Raw genomic sequence first — 14,413 nt, 5'->3', positions numbered from 1 at the left:
AAGTCTTTAACAATAATAATGTTAATTTGCCTCATTTGCAAATTAACTACAAACATTTTAAATGCGATTGTCAGAGAATCGGGTGCAAGTGCAGGTACGTGTTTAGTTTTCTTTTTACTTTTTGCTTAGACTTATAATTTGGAAGTGATAACAAACCAAAGTTTAACATGTTTCTTGTCCTAAGTCTTCCAAACCAGTCAGACTGGGTAATTGTTATGCTCAATAAACAGGCTACGAGCTAATAACAAAAAAATTTTTTTCTACATTTTACACTTTAAAACAATGTAGCAATATGTTAACTAAAATATATTACATAAATCTGTTTGTGTCTGAGCACAAATCACGAAAAGACCAACAAATACATGCAAAAATACAACAACAAAAAAAAAACTCTTCAAAAATATCACTACAACATGTTTTCAGTCAGGGGTTTGAGTTTTGGGAACATTTTTCTTACTTTTATCTGTAAGGATCTGGGTTTTGGTGTGCGAATTATTAGTTAATTTAGTCCCAGTGTTATCTTGTTGAGTTCCTGATTGATCCCACCTGTCTCTTGTTCCCCTGATTATTTCCCTTGTGTGTTTAACCTTGCCTGTCTCCTCCATTCCCTGCTGGATCCTTGTCATAGGTGTGTCAACCTGAGCTTGTGTTGTCTCGTTCCTCACCTGTGGTTCCTGGCACTGAGTTCTGTGTTGGACATCGTTAAACTCCTTCATTCACCGGGTCTCAGTCCTCATCTACTAACCACTTTGTGACATTATCAACTTCAACCCTGAAGCCTAATTCAAATGTTATCACAGGAACACATAATTAAACAAATAATTTAATTGCTTCAACTATCAGTGAGATGCTAATGGAGGTGATTTTGTTTTGTTTTCACAACAAAGGAAAATCAAACTCCAGCTGTACTGTTGTTTTAGGAAGTAAAACCACAGTTTTAGGCTAATTTCTTAAGCGATTCAAGAAAAAAGTCAAAGAATCACTAGTTAGTGTTAGTTTAATGTTTTGGAATGGCCCAATCAAATTTCAGACCAAAATACAACCAAGAATCTGCTGCAATATTTGAAAAAATGAATGTTCAGAAATGTTCTCCATCCATGTGAGCATGAGGTTAGCAAAAATAACATCTGAGAATCGCTTCCGTCGTCGTATTTAATAAAAATCAAACCACGGCTGCGTCTCTCTGCACTTTGCATTTATACACTGCTTTCTGTTGCGGAAAATCTTTCCTACCAATCATATTTCTGGATATAATCGGATATATTTTTAGAAAATAATGGTAGTTCATTATCCCATTTCCTACTGCTCTAAGTGAGACTAGAGAGATTTTATTGCAGAGATTTAATCCTGCTTGATTAAAACAGAAGAACATTTTAAGCAAATCCAATGCCAGTCTTTATAAACAGGGTACAGAATCAGTAAAAAAAAAAAAAAAAACACAAAGCTCCAACTAAAAGCACAGTTTGAAAGATATTCCTGAAATTGCACCCACTTTCAAATAAGAGTTAATAAATGCTATTTCCACTGGTGAAATACTGACCAACTTTTATTATATCAAATCAAAAATAATCTGTAATTGAATATGGATAATCTAACAGAAAGGCTTTTAAGATATTTTTCGAATTCACATTTGGGAATTTTACTATCAGGTTTACTATCAGGGTGCACCGATTGCAGTTTTCTGGCCGATCGCCGATTACCAATCTCTTAAAAACCTTAATCTGCCGATTCCAATTTTGGCTGATACCAATTTTGTTTTTGACTGAAACGGTGCTCAATGTAGCAAGAAAGAAAGTTGTTGAGTTGCCAACAGTGGGGTCACTATTGTTAATTGTGAACGTGCAGACATGACTTGGAGGGACGACCAGGTCAGTCAAACCTCTCTCACCGGAGAGCAAAAGAGGACAGTGGTTGAATTTTACACATTTGCCAAGCTAGATAAAATCGGCAGATAAGATCGGCTTCATATGTAATAATTGGACGATCTCCCAAAACTAAGGAAATCATCACCAATAAATCGGTGCACCCCTAGTTCACAAACTTCAACATTGTGACTTTTAGGCATGCGTCTCGTCGCCCCTACCTGCAGGTGCTGCTTTTCTGCATCACCTCCGCCCTGTGGTAGCCTGACAACTTGCAGAAGCCATCGTTGCTGTAGACAATGGGCCAGTCCACTATCTGAGCGTTGCCCAGGACAAAGTTGGTGTCTGTTTTAAAGAGGACATGAAAGAAAATAGCAACTTTAGATGACAGGGTGCTATCAAAAGCCGTCATATCCACAATCTAAAACGATATTTTGGCTCAGGAGAAGGTCGAGACGAGCGAGTTCCGTGGAAACTCAAAGGAAATCCGACTTAAAACATGTTTGAACCAGAGTTAAAAGTTAAATATGTCTTAAATCTGTTTTTGTAATTACATACAGATTTTTACGGTTCAAAAATATTTAAATGTTAATTGGTTACGACGTCTAGCTAAAGTGCGACCTCATGATTTGAATCTTTGAAAGCTGTGTGAAACATGGATTTTATTGAAAAAGTGTGTTTACACAGCAACACTTACACCATTAGTTAAAAGTAGCAAATATACTGCCTTTGAGTGCCAGAACGCTTTTAAGTGGTTGCCATTAGGGTCTCTAATTGTCTACGCCTCATTACGTTCTTCACACAGGGTAAAACTCTTGCTTCAAGAACAGAACACCATAAGATCAGCTTTTCTTTTTTCTTTCTTTTAACTTTCTCTGCAGAAAACACATACAACTCTCCTTTTGGCAAGTATTTAGGTACAAACCTAAATATTCAGATACAGATATAGTTACAGCTTCAGTCAAATGTTTGTGTTTACTTGTCAATGGGCTGAAACTTACATGAGTTTGAGTATTTTTAGTTTATTTGATTTGTTATCTGCCAAGGGTGGAAATGATCATACAACAAACAACTAAGATGAAGATGTTTCATTATGTGGACGATTAGGTAATCTTTTAATTTTACCAACATGTTTCTGCTGAGTGGAGATGATAATTTATAACATTTTGGAGTCCTGACCTAAATCTGATAAATGATTTGTTCAGAAAGCTAAAAATAAGGGTGATGGTAAAGAGCCCTTCCTACTTCAAAACCTTGAAGCTCATCGTTTAAATCTAAATCATCATCAAAAAAAAAGAAGAAATCATTCCAAAAAAAAAAGCTTGTTGGTAGTTTCATTAGGGTTTTCCTGTTGATTTTTGAGAAGCGCAAGTTATAAATAGCTTGTAATGTGTCTTTTTTTTTTTCGCTCTGTTGAGTTTTGAGAGATGCCTGTCTCACTTCCAACCACAAACAAACTTGGTTTGAATGACATTCATTTTAAATTTACATCTGCCAGGGCTGTGAGTCGTTTTGGACTTAACCGTATCCTCAAAAATGTTTTATCTTATTGCAAGTTACCACAGTAGCACATTATCAAGATTTCCAAAAGCGTCTGGCATATAATTGGCTGGATGTTGGACCACTCTTGCACAGAAATAAATAGGTTGTCATGCTGGGACAGACCTGTTTTTAAGCCTATTCCTTAACTTTTCCCTGTGAATGGTTCAACAAAGATAAACAACAACAACCATCAGTATATTTGGAAAAGTCAAGATGAGCCTTTAACTGAACCAAGTGGTCAGCATGGTGGTGGAGGCACCATGATGTGAGGCTTTTTTGATATTAGTCAAAACATTTTCTAACTTGGCTCCAAATCAACAAATAGATTCATGAATTGCGACGCAGTCAAATGTTCCTTAAAGACAATGTTACCAAAGACAGGCCTAACTTGGGCAGAGAAGTGATAAAGACACTTGGATTAATCTTTTAGAACGTTTTAAGTTATGTTGATAAAATATATTTAACTGTTCAAGTGCATAATCATTCCACCCTGGAGAAAGAACAATTTTAGTAAATAAACTTAAAACTCGTCTTATAGTCATGCTCGTCTGTCAGAAATCCTTAAATATTTATTTATATTTCAGTTTTTAGCTATTTCTATGGGAAATATAAGAACGACGTGTAAATCTCATTTGTTACACCTACTAAAACATGTTTGTGCTATTAATTAGATTGACCAAACTTTTGTAGGAGAATAAAACATTTCCACCTAATAATTTGGCAACTTCTGGCGACATTTTAGGAAAATTTGCAGAGATAAATACTTGAAGGAAAATCAGTCTTTTTGTTTTGCAGATATCCAAAACAAAACCAAAAAACAAAAGTTAAATGTAGAATAAGGGTAGCATTTTTTTAAAGCAAATCAAATCAAACATTTTAAAATTAATTATCCCCATTTTCACTGATGAGATTGTTTTAGTTTGAGAGGAATCTTTTTGTAGCGTTTTGTATTGTAGGGTTGGTAAAAGAGCAGGGAAGGGAAGAAAAAAAAAAAACTGGCCACATAAAACAGAAAACTTTCATTGACACAAAGTCACGGTAAACACAAAACAGCAACTTAAAGCATCAGCACGGTGACAGAAGATGATCCACAACACATCACATGCCTATGTGTCCTTCACAACAGCCACATGCACAAGGATCTTTGTGAGAAAACGGGGTTGGAACTGAAACACTCTCTGGCTGACTTAGTTCTGGGAAAATGCACGTCATAGAAACGACTAAAGAGCTAACAAGGCGCCTTCTACTGAATGACAGCGTTGGATACAGATACATTGATAAAGATGCTGAGATAGGGAGCACTCCATGTTAAACTTCACAGTGTACCTGTCTGTCTATGTGGCAGTGTCCAAACTGAAATGTTTGAAAAGAAAAAGAAAGTTAACAGAGCACAGGGAGAAACATTTGAATGAGTGAAGAATGTCAGACACAGATGACGATCTGCAATAAACAAAAGACACACACAGCACTGGATCTTTAATCCCAACGGACTTAGCCATAATTCAGCTGTTTTCCATAAACTCACTGAACGTTTCCGGGTAAATGCGACATGTTAGCTTTATTGATATTAAGAGTGCTTGTCCACTGGTTATAATTTTTGTGGCTGATTGTCGATCTGTGGGTTTTATAAAGCGCTGACCTGCTAATCGCTGCTTTATCTGATTCTCATTAAGAACCGCAATTCACGACTTCAAAACGCTTCTTCCTGGTTCCCTGCTATGAGCGGTCAATAATTAATGGCACCAGGAGCCGAGGCTGTGTCCCACAGAGCAAGCAGTCGTTGTGAAGCAGTTTTATTTTTTTTTTTTTTCCTATGTTAAAAGACACATAGAATAATTGTCAAATTGATATGCTTAAGTCTATTGAGTGTTTTCTATTAGCAATTAAAGAAGTTAGCGCAGCTAGCATCACTTAAACAGCACCTTTCAAGAGACTGTCAACCTTTTTCTTTATTTCCAAGAGGCTGACAACATTCCCAAATCCAGGATGTTCAATGACGGGCAGAAGTTGGAAGCTCAAAAAGATTTTTAAAAAAAAAGAAAAAATTACAAAAACTTGTATTTTCTTTCAGCCTTCCTGTTAGCTACTGAAAGTCTCATCTCTCTCTCAACCGGAATGAACAGCTGACATGTAGTTCTCCTACTGACAGCATCTCTCTTTCATTTTTAAACATAGTAAAGATGCTGAATGTGGGCACATTTTAGCAGTTCTCTGTAGTTGGCAACTTCCTTACCGATTTGTGTTGATGTTTTCGCCAAATCAGCTCATTGTGTCACACAAACGTCTGAAAAAACAGAATGTCTACATCTAAAGTAATCAAAATAGCACAGAGACAGACACTAACTGTCAGTATGCGTATGTAAGGCCTAAGTCAGCTAATTACAGTGTGTATATATATATATATATTCAGCCTTAACTTGACTCTGCTGGCTGCAGTTTTCCCCTGTAAGCTTTGATACAAGCTGCTTAAAAATGTGCTCAACCTACATGCCAAGCAGAAGAAATGAGAGCAAGAATCCTGACAGATGTTATAAGAGCAATTACAAGCATTAACCCATTGCAAATGTATTTTCATCCCTGTTTCTTCAACACGCAAACAATGGTGCCAATAAAAACGAACGAATGAAGGCAAACAGCATAACCTGCAGCATGCAGAAGATGCTGCGCAGGCTTCACGGCTTTAACTGCCAACGTTTTCTTGGCTGCTGCTTTTGACGCAACAGAACCCGGCTATTTAGTGTCGATGCGAAACAGACGCGGCAACACAAAATGAGACCGCTTTGATTAGAATCCAAATTTTACTTCTTTATTTTGCTGACAGGAAAAAGAAAAATAAAAAAAAACGCTCTCATGAATAAAAGTACCATATTTTGCATTTAAGAAGCAGAAAATATATACAATTTCACTTTTTTTTCTTTTTTTTTTTTGGAAGGGAATCCATGGTGTAAAATAGCTTTACAACAATATGCAGTTTTGGGGTTAAGCAAATGTTTGTAGTCACTTTCAAAAGAAGAAAAAGTCAAACCAAACATCTATCAATCAATCAATCAATCAGAATTGAGGGATTTACTCTCAACTTTTGCCAGTGATCCGTGAAAAGATTAAAACTTATGTCTTGAGTCGTCAAAGCAATTCCATCATTTCATAATTTTCTGTTTAATTAACACACAAACCTATGTAGTTTGATGCAACTTTCTTGGGTTCTTGGGATTATAGGTCACTAAAAATTAGTGACCTGTAATACTTCATTTTCTGTTTGATTTAAATCTAATACTTCCATGTGAAAAAAGCAGCAGCACATTTTGTTCTTTTTTTATGACTTACGCCCCAGAGAAAACAACAACAACAACTAATCAGTCAAAACTGGAACAGGCAGAGAAAACCAGAAATCATCGTCGGCCGAAAAAAAAAAAAGTCTGATTGATGAGTCTGTGGCTGCATGAAAACACTCTTTTCCTGGATTATTGGTCTCCATTTCCTGTCCCTTTGGCACGACACAGAAAACAGGTCGGACACGTGTAATTGTGTTATAGCTGACCTGCTGCAGATACAGCACTGATGTCGAGGGTGTGAAAAAGCTTTTTATCAGGCCGGATCCAATAAGACCCAACACAGCCCAAAGGAGTTTTACTTTTTGTTTTTTTGCAAATTAGCTATAAAAATTTATAAACTAGTTAAAAACATAATTTTTTTCCACAAACAGATATAGATGTGGACAAATTTCTTGGATCCTTGGTGGAAAATAAATTAGACTTTTATTGCAGTCAAATAATCTGAAACTGAAGATTTAAGAAAAATCAAGACTTTGACTTGATCATGTTGGTTTAGTGGAGGGGGAAATAAATCCATCATATATTTGCAAATATTCATTTAATATAAATGTAATGCATGTCTGGAATTTGTGCTTTACTTTCAAAACTATTCTATTTGTAAAAAAGTTGAATTAAAAAAACTATACATTTCTGCTTCCTTGGTGTCTAAACATGACAGCACACACACTTCGACCCTTTTCTGCCAAGTTTCTATAGCAACAGTTAAATGGTACGTTGATTTATTTGGGAGTGAAGCCACCAAAAAGCCTCTTCTGTCCTACCTTCACAAGCAGCATGTGGAGTTTTTCAAACTCTACTACAGCTCAAGATTATGAAACACTCCAAGTGAGGTTGGCATAAAACTATGAATGATAATGTGAAGAAGCGCATCCTGTCTGCTGTTAAGATACAGCGCAGAATCCATGATGCTATGGGCCTGTTTCCATTCTTTAACTCCATTGAGAGAGATTTTGTGACGAGGAATGCGCAAAGATTTTTCTTTTCTAACCTTATTTTATCTTCTACGAAAAGTGCTTTCCTTTTTCAGAGAGTGTTTTGCGTACACATAAAAAAAAATCAATGTAAAGGTGCCAACCAATTCATCCACATCTGCAGGCTGCTCTAAAAGTCCATGTCTGAGTTTACAGGAAGTCGTTCACTTATCATTTCTGTTATTTGTGAGCTGCAGTCCAAAAATCTCTGTAGAGCCAAAGATCTGTAGCCATTTTTAATTAATGGTAAGAGACAAACTACTGGCCAGGAATGTAAAAAATCAATATGTCTAGACAATTGTGAGGAGTTGCTTATTTAGCAGCAAAAGGTTACATAAAAGGACGAGTTCCTTCATTGTTTATGAGCTCCCACCCACCACTGTCCCGGTGGCATCCTGCAGATTTAAAGATCTATGTTTTTTTTCTTCTTCTTCTTCTTCTTCTTCGTTGGTTTGTTTGTAGCAATAAACTGCTTACTAATCAATAACCACAATAACCACAAGGTCATAAGAATGGATTTTTTTCTTTTTCTTAAAGTTTGGATTTATCTTTTTAATATTTGGTAAGATGTCTGTTTTCTGCCATCGTACGTTTTAATGCAGACGTCTTTTTAAATGAAGGGTTTGCTTTTGACGAAATGATAATTTCCTCTGACAGAAAAAGCTGTGACCATGGGATATGTGCACCCCGTACATACATGTACATACATACATACATGTACATACATACATACATGTACATACATACATACATGTACATACATACATACATGTACATACACACATCGTGGCTCGCACCCAAAACCACACTATCATCCCTGCTTTGGTTTCACAGATCACTGCTCAGTGTTACACCTCTCCAGCTCACACTGCCACTTTCTATTTCATCTAATAAAGGCCAAAGGGTGACAGGAAACAATGCACAGAGCTTCCAATTTTCATAATACACCTCTGTGTCCAGTGTGATGGATTATCTATTTTCTATCAGGAAATAAAAAAATAAAAAAAACTTGATTTTTCTTTCTTTATTTCTTTCTTTCAAGCTAGAAATGGATAAAAAAAAATCACCCTTCTGTTTAAGAGATTTTTTTTTAATTTATGCTTTGTGAATAAAACTTTGATTACCATGATGAGGGTTTAGTCTGAATGTGTTTTATCCTTAAACAAAGTCTGTAATTGCTTGTTTAATCACGGCCCTGTGTTCCACTTTGACAATCAGCAGCATTCTACAAAAAACACAGTTTTTTTTTTTTTTTTGTTGTTTTTTGTTCTGCCTGGGTGAGCAGAATCTGTTGTTTAGTTAAAGCTGGATGTTAAATCCTCTTAACAGCTTGAGGCATTTGCAACAAGGGCTTAAGTTGAGTTTCAAACTGCACCCTGGATGATGATGGTGATGATGCCCCCTCCCTCCCCTCCTCCTACTCCTCCCCAAAACACCAGGAATGACAATGAGCTCTATGGCAGTTCTGCATCTTTCTGCATGTAACAAGAAAATCAGCATCTTTTAAGGTTTTCCTCTCGCTCGTGGAAATCCCTCTCCGTCCTTATCTGGTCCATATGTTTCTCAGCGGAGACTTGCACTGGTCTTATGTAATCAATGTAATGATTTCAGTGACCTGCTGTCTCTGCTCTCTGCTTGCACTGCAGGGACTAAAACTGATGCTTAAAAAAATAAATAAAAAAAATAAAATAATAATAATAATAATAATAATAATAATAATAATAATAATCTGATCATTCTGAAATTATATTATTACATTAACAAGAGCTAGACACACTTCAGTAGTTTTCTCTTATAACTTTTCCCCCTCCTTTTTTAAAATAAAGACATTTTGGATTATTTGCAACTAAGTAGCCTCCTGTTTCCCGTTGTTCTGTGTTTATTTGATGCTGTCTAACAATTTCTGGCTACACTGAGACATTTGCTAAACTGTTCACACCTTGCAGGTTAGTCTACCGTCATAGTGATCATCATCCTTACCGTTCGACCGTCTCACAATATTCTCCAAAAAAGTATTCTGGGGGGCCACAAGTCCCCTCCGCCCCCCCGCCATGCTGCGGCTTCACTCAGTCCTCTGCAGATGAAAATGTACCCCTCAGTGCCTCGCTGCTCTTCATGCTTTCTCCTGTGTGCTTCTTTCTTTCTTTCTTTCTTTCTTTCTTTCTTTCTTTCTTTCTTTTATTGAAGGAGCTGCGTGCGTTTCGCGGACAGGAGCTGTCTGCTCTGCTTCGTTAGCCTCCTCCTCCACCTCCACCTTTTCCTCCTCCTCAGCCCGGTGGGATGCGTTGGCGCCTCACGCACCGCCTCATCGTGCAGGAGTGGAAAACAAGACCGGGACGCACCGCACTGCACTGTGCAGGAGGGGCAAGCCTGCGAGCCGAGCCTTGGAGGTCCAGGAGCGCCATCTGCCGAATCTGCAAAACAATAAAAAATATTTACACCTCTAAATGTTTATTATTATTATTATTATTATTATTATTATTATTATTATTATTATTATTATTATTATTTACAACCACAAGCTTCAATATATTTTATTGAGATGTAGTGAAAGTAATTTAAATATGTTGAAATAAATGAATGTGTTTGTCCTCTTTGTGCAAGTAAAATTCTGTAAAGTGTGGAGTGCATTTTGTATTTAGCCTCTTTTGTTGTGAGTCGCTCTGTTTCTTTCACAGCTCACCTAATTTCAGTTCTGCTCATTAATTAATATCAAAACAAATACAGTTGCTCTAGCTGTGACTCTATTACCCAGGGTAGCATTCAAAAGAAGTTGTAACATTAGCTAACGCTATAAGCGTTTCAGTGCTTGTTATTACATATACCAAACACTTGTCCTCATTCAAATAAATATTAAACAAACAAGTAAACATCCAGCTGTTTTTTGTTTCTGGACACTTGCCCAGGGCACAATTCAAAAGGGGATGGCCCGATCACAATGAAAAATATATAACCTACTGCCTAATGTTTTAATGCGAATGATGTGACTATGAATTTTTCAGAATGCGAACAATACCTGACTGCCAAAAAACAAAGTTTTCATTGAATATGAATGTCTATGATTTTGATTTCCCTTATTTTTTAAAAGGGAAACCCGGTTTCCAAATGTAAATTATGAAGATACAAATTTATTTAAGTATAAATCAAAGTTTTAGCATTAACTAGCATGTACAGCAAATATTGCACATGCTAGTTATGGCCGTCATGACAGGAGGCTAAACGGGGCACCAAAGAGGGTAACTGGTACAAAACCAAGGAGATCCTTTTGAAGGGGGTCGACTGGATTCTCAATGAGATCAAGTTTGCCTTGTTGCTGAAAATGTGCTATATAAATAAAATTACCTTACCATACCTTATGATTGTTTCTTCAGAAATCTAAGTGATTCCAGATATTAATTCTAAGAACATTAATATCTTAATTCAAAGGAAAGTGAAGTAATTCAAAGAAAAGCTGATCCTTAAACATTTTTCAGTTTATACAGTTAATATAAACAATTTTTTTTATGTAATATTTGATTTGACCTCTTTCTGTACACCGACACATTTTACTTCAGAATGTAAAGTGTGCTTCCAATGATTTTACATTGTATGATTGTTTTCACTCACTTTTTATAAAGCACACTTTGACAGAAGTCCATGTAAGCAGCGTGACCCTTGCAATGGAAGTCAAAATAAAGCTAACTAGGTTACTGAGTATGTCCATATAAAGGTAAGTTGTACTTCAAATCAATGTTTGCCTTGTTTGGCGTTCACTTGCAGTCGGTCCTTAAATGGCAACAAGCGTGACCTGAATTACAAGCTCTTTCCTTATATTGCAGTTCTCACACGAAGGCAAGGCTTTATCACACGCGCCGTTTATCTCGTGCCATAAAAGCTGTTTCAGCACAGCAATGTGTTTAAAAATAATAAAATTCACTGGTTCAAATTCCAATCAACGCATACACTCTGGTCTGGATGAAAATGAAAACCCTACGATTTAAAAGTAAATTAGTCAATTTTTATAGTTATATAATTGAGACTGAGCTAAATAATTTCTCAAATGGTTCCAAAATACTTGAACTTGATCTTTAAAGATAATGGCTGAATGAATGTAACTGAACTTTTATTTATTTATTTTTAAATAAAGACTAAAATACAAATGACTTATGTTGGGCAGTTTAAATATAAAGAGGACAAATTACAAACCAACCTGTGACATAATTTTTTTATTGTTACAATCACACATGAGCAGTGTCTTAGACAGACAACATCTTTTACATCTTTTCAGACAAAATAGCCCGATTGACATCAATCAGGAAACAAACATTTTGTTGAGTAAACCAGTCTTTGCGTTTAAAAAAAAAAAAAAAAAATTGGCCGCCGGCTTTAACTCGACCACGTCTTGGTGATCCTCAGATGACTCAGGTGATCCGTTATGCGTTTGTGTTCGGGAAAGTTGGCGAAGTTGGCCGCCTTGATCTGCAGCCAGGTTTGGGCCCTGCGCTCGGCGGCGTGGCCGACCTCCTGCTCCTTCGTCAGGTACGGCCGGCTGAGCCAGTACTCGTTCTCAGCCTCGCGCTCCAGGTGGTTCACCATCTTGCTTTTCATCTGCCACGTGATCTGCCGCGGGCGGCGGTGCTTCCCGATCCACTGCTTCCCGGGGATACCTTTGCGCAGCAGCATGAGGGTGAGGAACATGGCGGCAGATTATCCGACCTGGAACGACGAGAGCCGTTAAAAACATTTGAAAACAATTTCACATTATTGGTTTGGACTACTTTAACTGGTTGAATTGTTTTTTCTTTTCCTCTGCTGCTCCTTTGAAATCAGTATTTTTGAAATTATTATGTAGTTTAGCAGTACACTACATATAACTGCTGCAATAAAGCAGGTTATTCAATAATTGGCAAGCAGTCCAAATCAGAGGAAGCAATGCAAGTACAAGAAAAAAACTACAAAATATAAATACAAATATTATTTAATGCTAATCATCTTGCTGCTGTGCAACGTTCAGTACTTTGATATTCATAATACTATAAGACACTTTGAAGCCTCTTAGACTTAAAAGAACACACTGGAGTTAGATTAATGATCCTTATGTCTCGTCAGACTTATTGCTGAATTTTACTAATTTTATGCCAGTCTTGACTTATTTTGCATCAGTTCTTAGGTTTAGGACACTTGAAGCATGTTCCAAGTAATAGGGGTAAATTCGGTGAACCTTGATTCGACATGCGTTTCATTCTGTTGGAAATAACCAGGACAAATGACACACAGAGCTTCACTGTCGACACCGTCTTAACTTTAGTAATATATTTCTTTGCATGCATTTTATATAATCGGCGTATATTTCATATGTCGCACAATTTAAGAAAAGTACCTCTTTCTGCTATTTTTGTCTTTCTTAATGGCAATTTTAATTTCTGTGGGACTGAGTGGGAGCATGCTCTATTTTGTTGTGCCTGCCAGGATAATGAAAATAAGGTCTATTCTCTGTAATAAGAATAAGTTTAATGGAAAGATAGGCGTGCACAAATTTTACCAACATAGTATGACAGTTTCATTTGCTGCCTGAAGCTTCATCAAAACTTATCTAGCCATCACTACTTTCTGATTTTGGAGTTTAGTATTTGTTTTACTGATGTTAACATATTACACATATTAATTGTTCAAACTAGAGCTGAACAGTAGCACTGTTTCTTATTATTGAGACAAAAAAATTATATAACAAAACTCACGTCAAAAGTCTCACTCTCAATGCAATAAATCTAGCTCATTTATTATTTTACTAAAAGCTGCCCTTTGCACACTGAGTCACAATGATGACCATTTTACAACAGGAAGATAGCGTGGTTAAAAAAATTTGACTTTATCTTTGTGTGTTTAGGAGGGTTATTGTGGGAAAGGGCAGAAGATGGGAAGAAATAAAATATTTACGCAGCTCGCACAGTTTTGTATGAAGTTTCGCATAAAACTAATGCAAAACAGAGATGGACAAAGCAGCGTTAGCATTTTAACACTCTGTCTAAAGCTACAAGCTAAAGCTGAATTAGCAGCAACAAGGACAAACTAAAACAGAATCATTTAAAACTTAAAACAGAAACCAAACTGTAAGAGACAATTGTGTTATTTCCCCCACCTTTAACAAGAGTTGAATACAGTCAAATCTTCGACATTGAGGTAGAAACACGGCCAGAATTAAATAAGACAAGTCAACATCCAAAATGTGACAGCTAGCTAGCTTCAGGGGTCATTTGTAATATTTCCGGAGCAGCGGCGTGTCGCTGGAAACCGAGTCGGCTCGATGTGTTGATTCATTCAAGTGAACGACGAAGAGAATGCATTGTTCAAATAAATATTACTTTTCACATGATTAACTCGAAAATTGTTTTGTATACATTTGTCTATATAAATATACCAAAACCTTATTTTTAAAAAACCAATAAATGACAGAGTCACTTGGGAACCGAAATAATCGGCTCTTTTTCTAGTGAGCCGACATAAATGATTCCGATCTCTAAAAAAAGAGCCTAAATTCCCATTTCGGTTCGGCGCAGGAGAAGATTCAAACACAAATTTAAAAAAAAGAAAGAAAATAAACTCTTTGTTCTTCTTTCTTTCTTTTTTTTCTTTCTTTCTTTCTTTCTTTCTTTCTTTCTTTCTTTCTTTCTTTCTTTCTTTCTTTCTTTCTTTCCTTTTTTTTGTCATAAACACCAAAATAAAGATT

General features: G+C 36.4%; 2 protein-coding genes and 1 pseudogene across 4 annotated transcripts in view; 1 reads left to right on the top strand and 2 right to left on the bottom strand.

The window, feature by feature from the left end:
* Positions 1-10,015, bottom strand: part of LOC103137420 (potassium voltage-gated channel subfamily H member 1-like) — a 63,421-nt gene extending 53,406 nt beyond the window's left edge. Inside the window, exons 1-3 of one of the 3 annotated variants that reach the window (XM_016670976.1) lie at positions 9,688-10,015; positions 4,731-4,757; positions 2,084-2,207 (exon numbers count right to left, since the gene is read on the bottom strand). In XM_016670976.1, the coding sequence (XP_016526462.1) occupies positions 2,084-2,207; positions 4,731-4,757; positions 9,688-9,760 (224 nt within the window). In that variant the 5' untranslated portion in view covers positions 9,761-10,015. The remainder of the gene's footprint in view (positions 1-2,083; positions 2,208-4,730; positions 4,758-9,687) is intronic. The other 2 variants (XM_016670977.1, XM_007551153.2) reach the window with 2 other exon arrangements.
* LOC103137419 (40S ribosomal protein S24-like) overlaps positions 1-14,413 on the top strand; it is a 74,354-nt pseudogene that overhangs the window by 19,843 nt on the left and 40,098 nt on the right.
* LOC103137418 (ribosomal protein 63, mitochondrial-like) lies at positions 11,853-13,982 on the bottom strand. Its single transcript, XM_007551152.2, has 2 exons — positions 13,826-13,982; positions 11,853-12,402 (listed from the first exon to the last, which is right to left on the bottom strand). The coding sequence occupies exon 2, from the start codon at positions 12,382-12,384 to the stop codon at positions 12,073-12,075; it is 312 nt and encodes a 103-aa protein (XP_007551214.1). The 5' UTR covers positions 12,385-12,402; positions 13,826-13,982; the 3' UTR covers positions 11,853-12,072.

The sequence above is a fragment of the Poecilia formosa genome, unplaced genomic scaffold, assembly GCF_000485575.1.
Source record: "Poecilia formosa unplaced genomic scaffold, Poecilia_formosa-5.1.2 Scaffold40, whole genome shotgun sequence".
NCBI lineage: Eukaryota > Metazoa > Chordata > Actinopteri > Cyprinodontiformes > Poeciliidae > Poecilia > Poecilia formosa.
The sequence above is the reverse complement of the archived record's forward strand: the minus strand, read 5'-3'. Positions and strand labels throughout refer to the sequence as shown.

What these genes read in the sequence shown, in the direction of transcription:
- LOC103137418 (XM_007551152.2), bottom strand. Translation starts at nt 12,384, where the DNA reads ATGTTCCTCACCCTCATGCTGCTGCGCAAAGGTATCCCCGGGAAGCAG.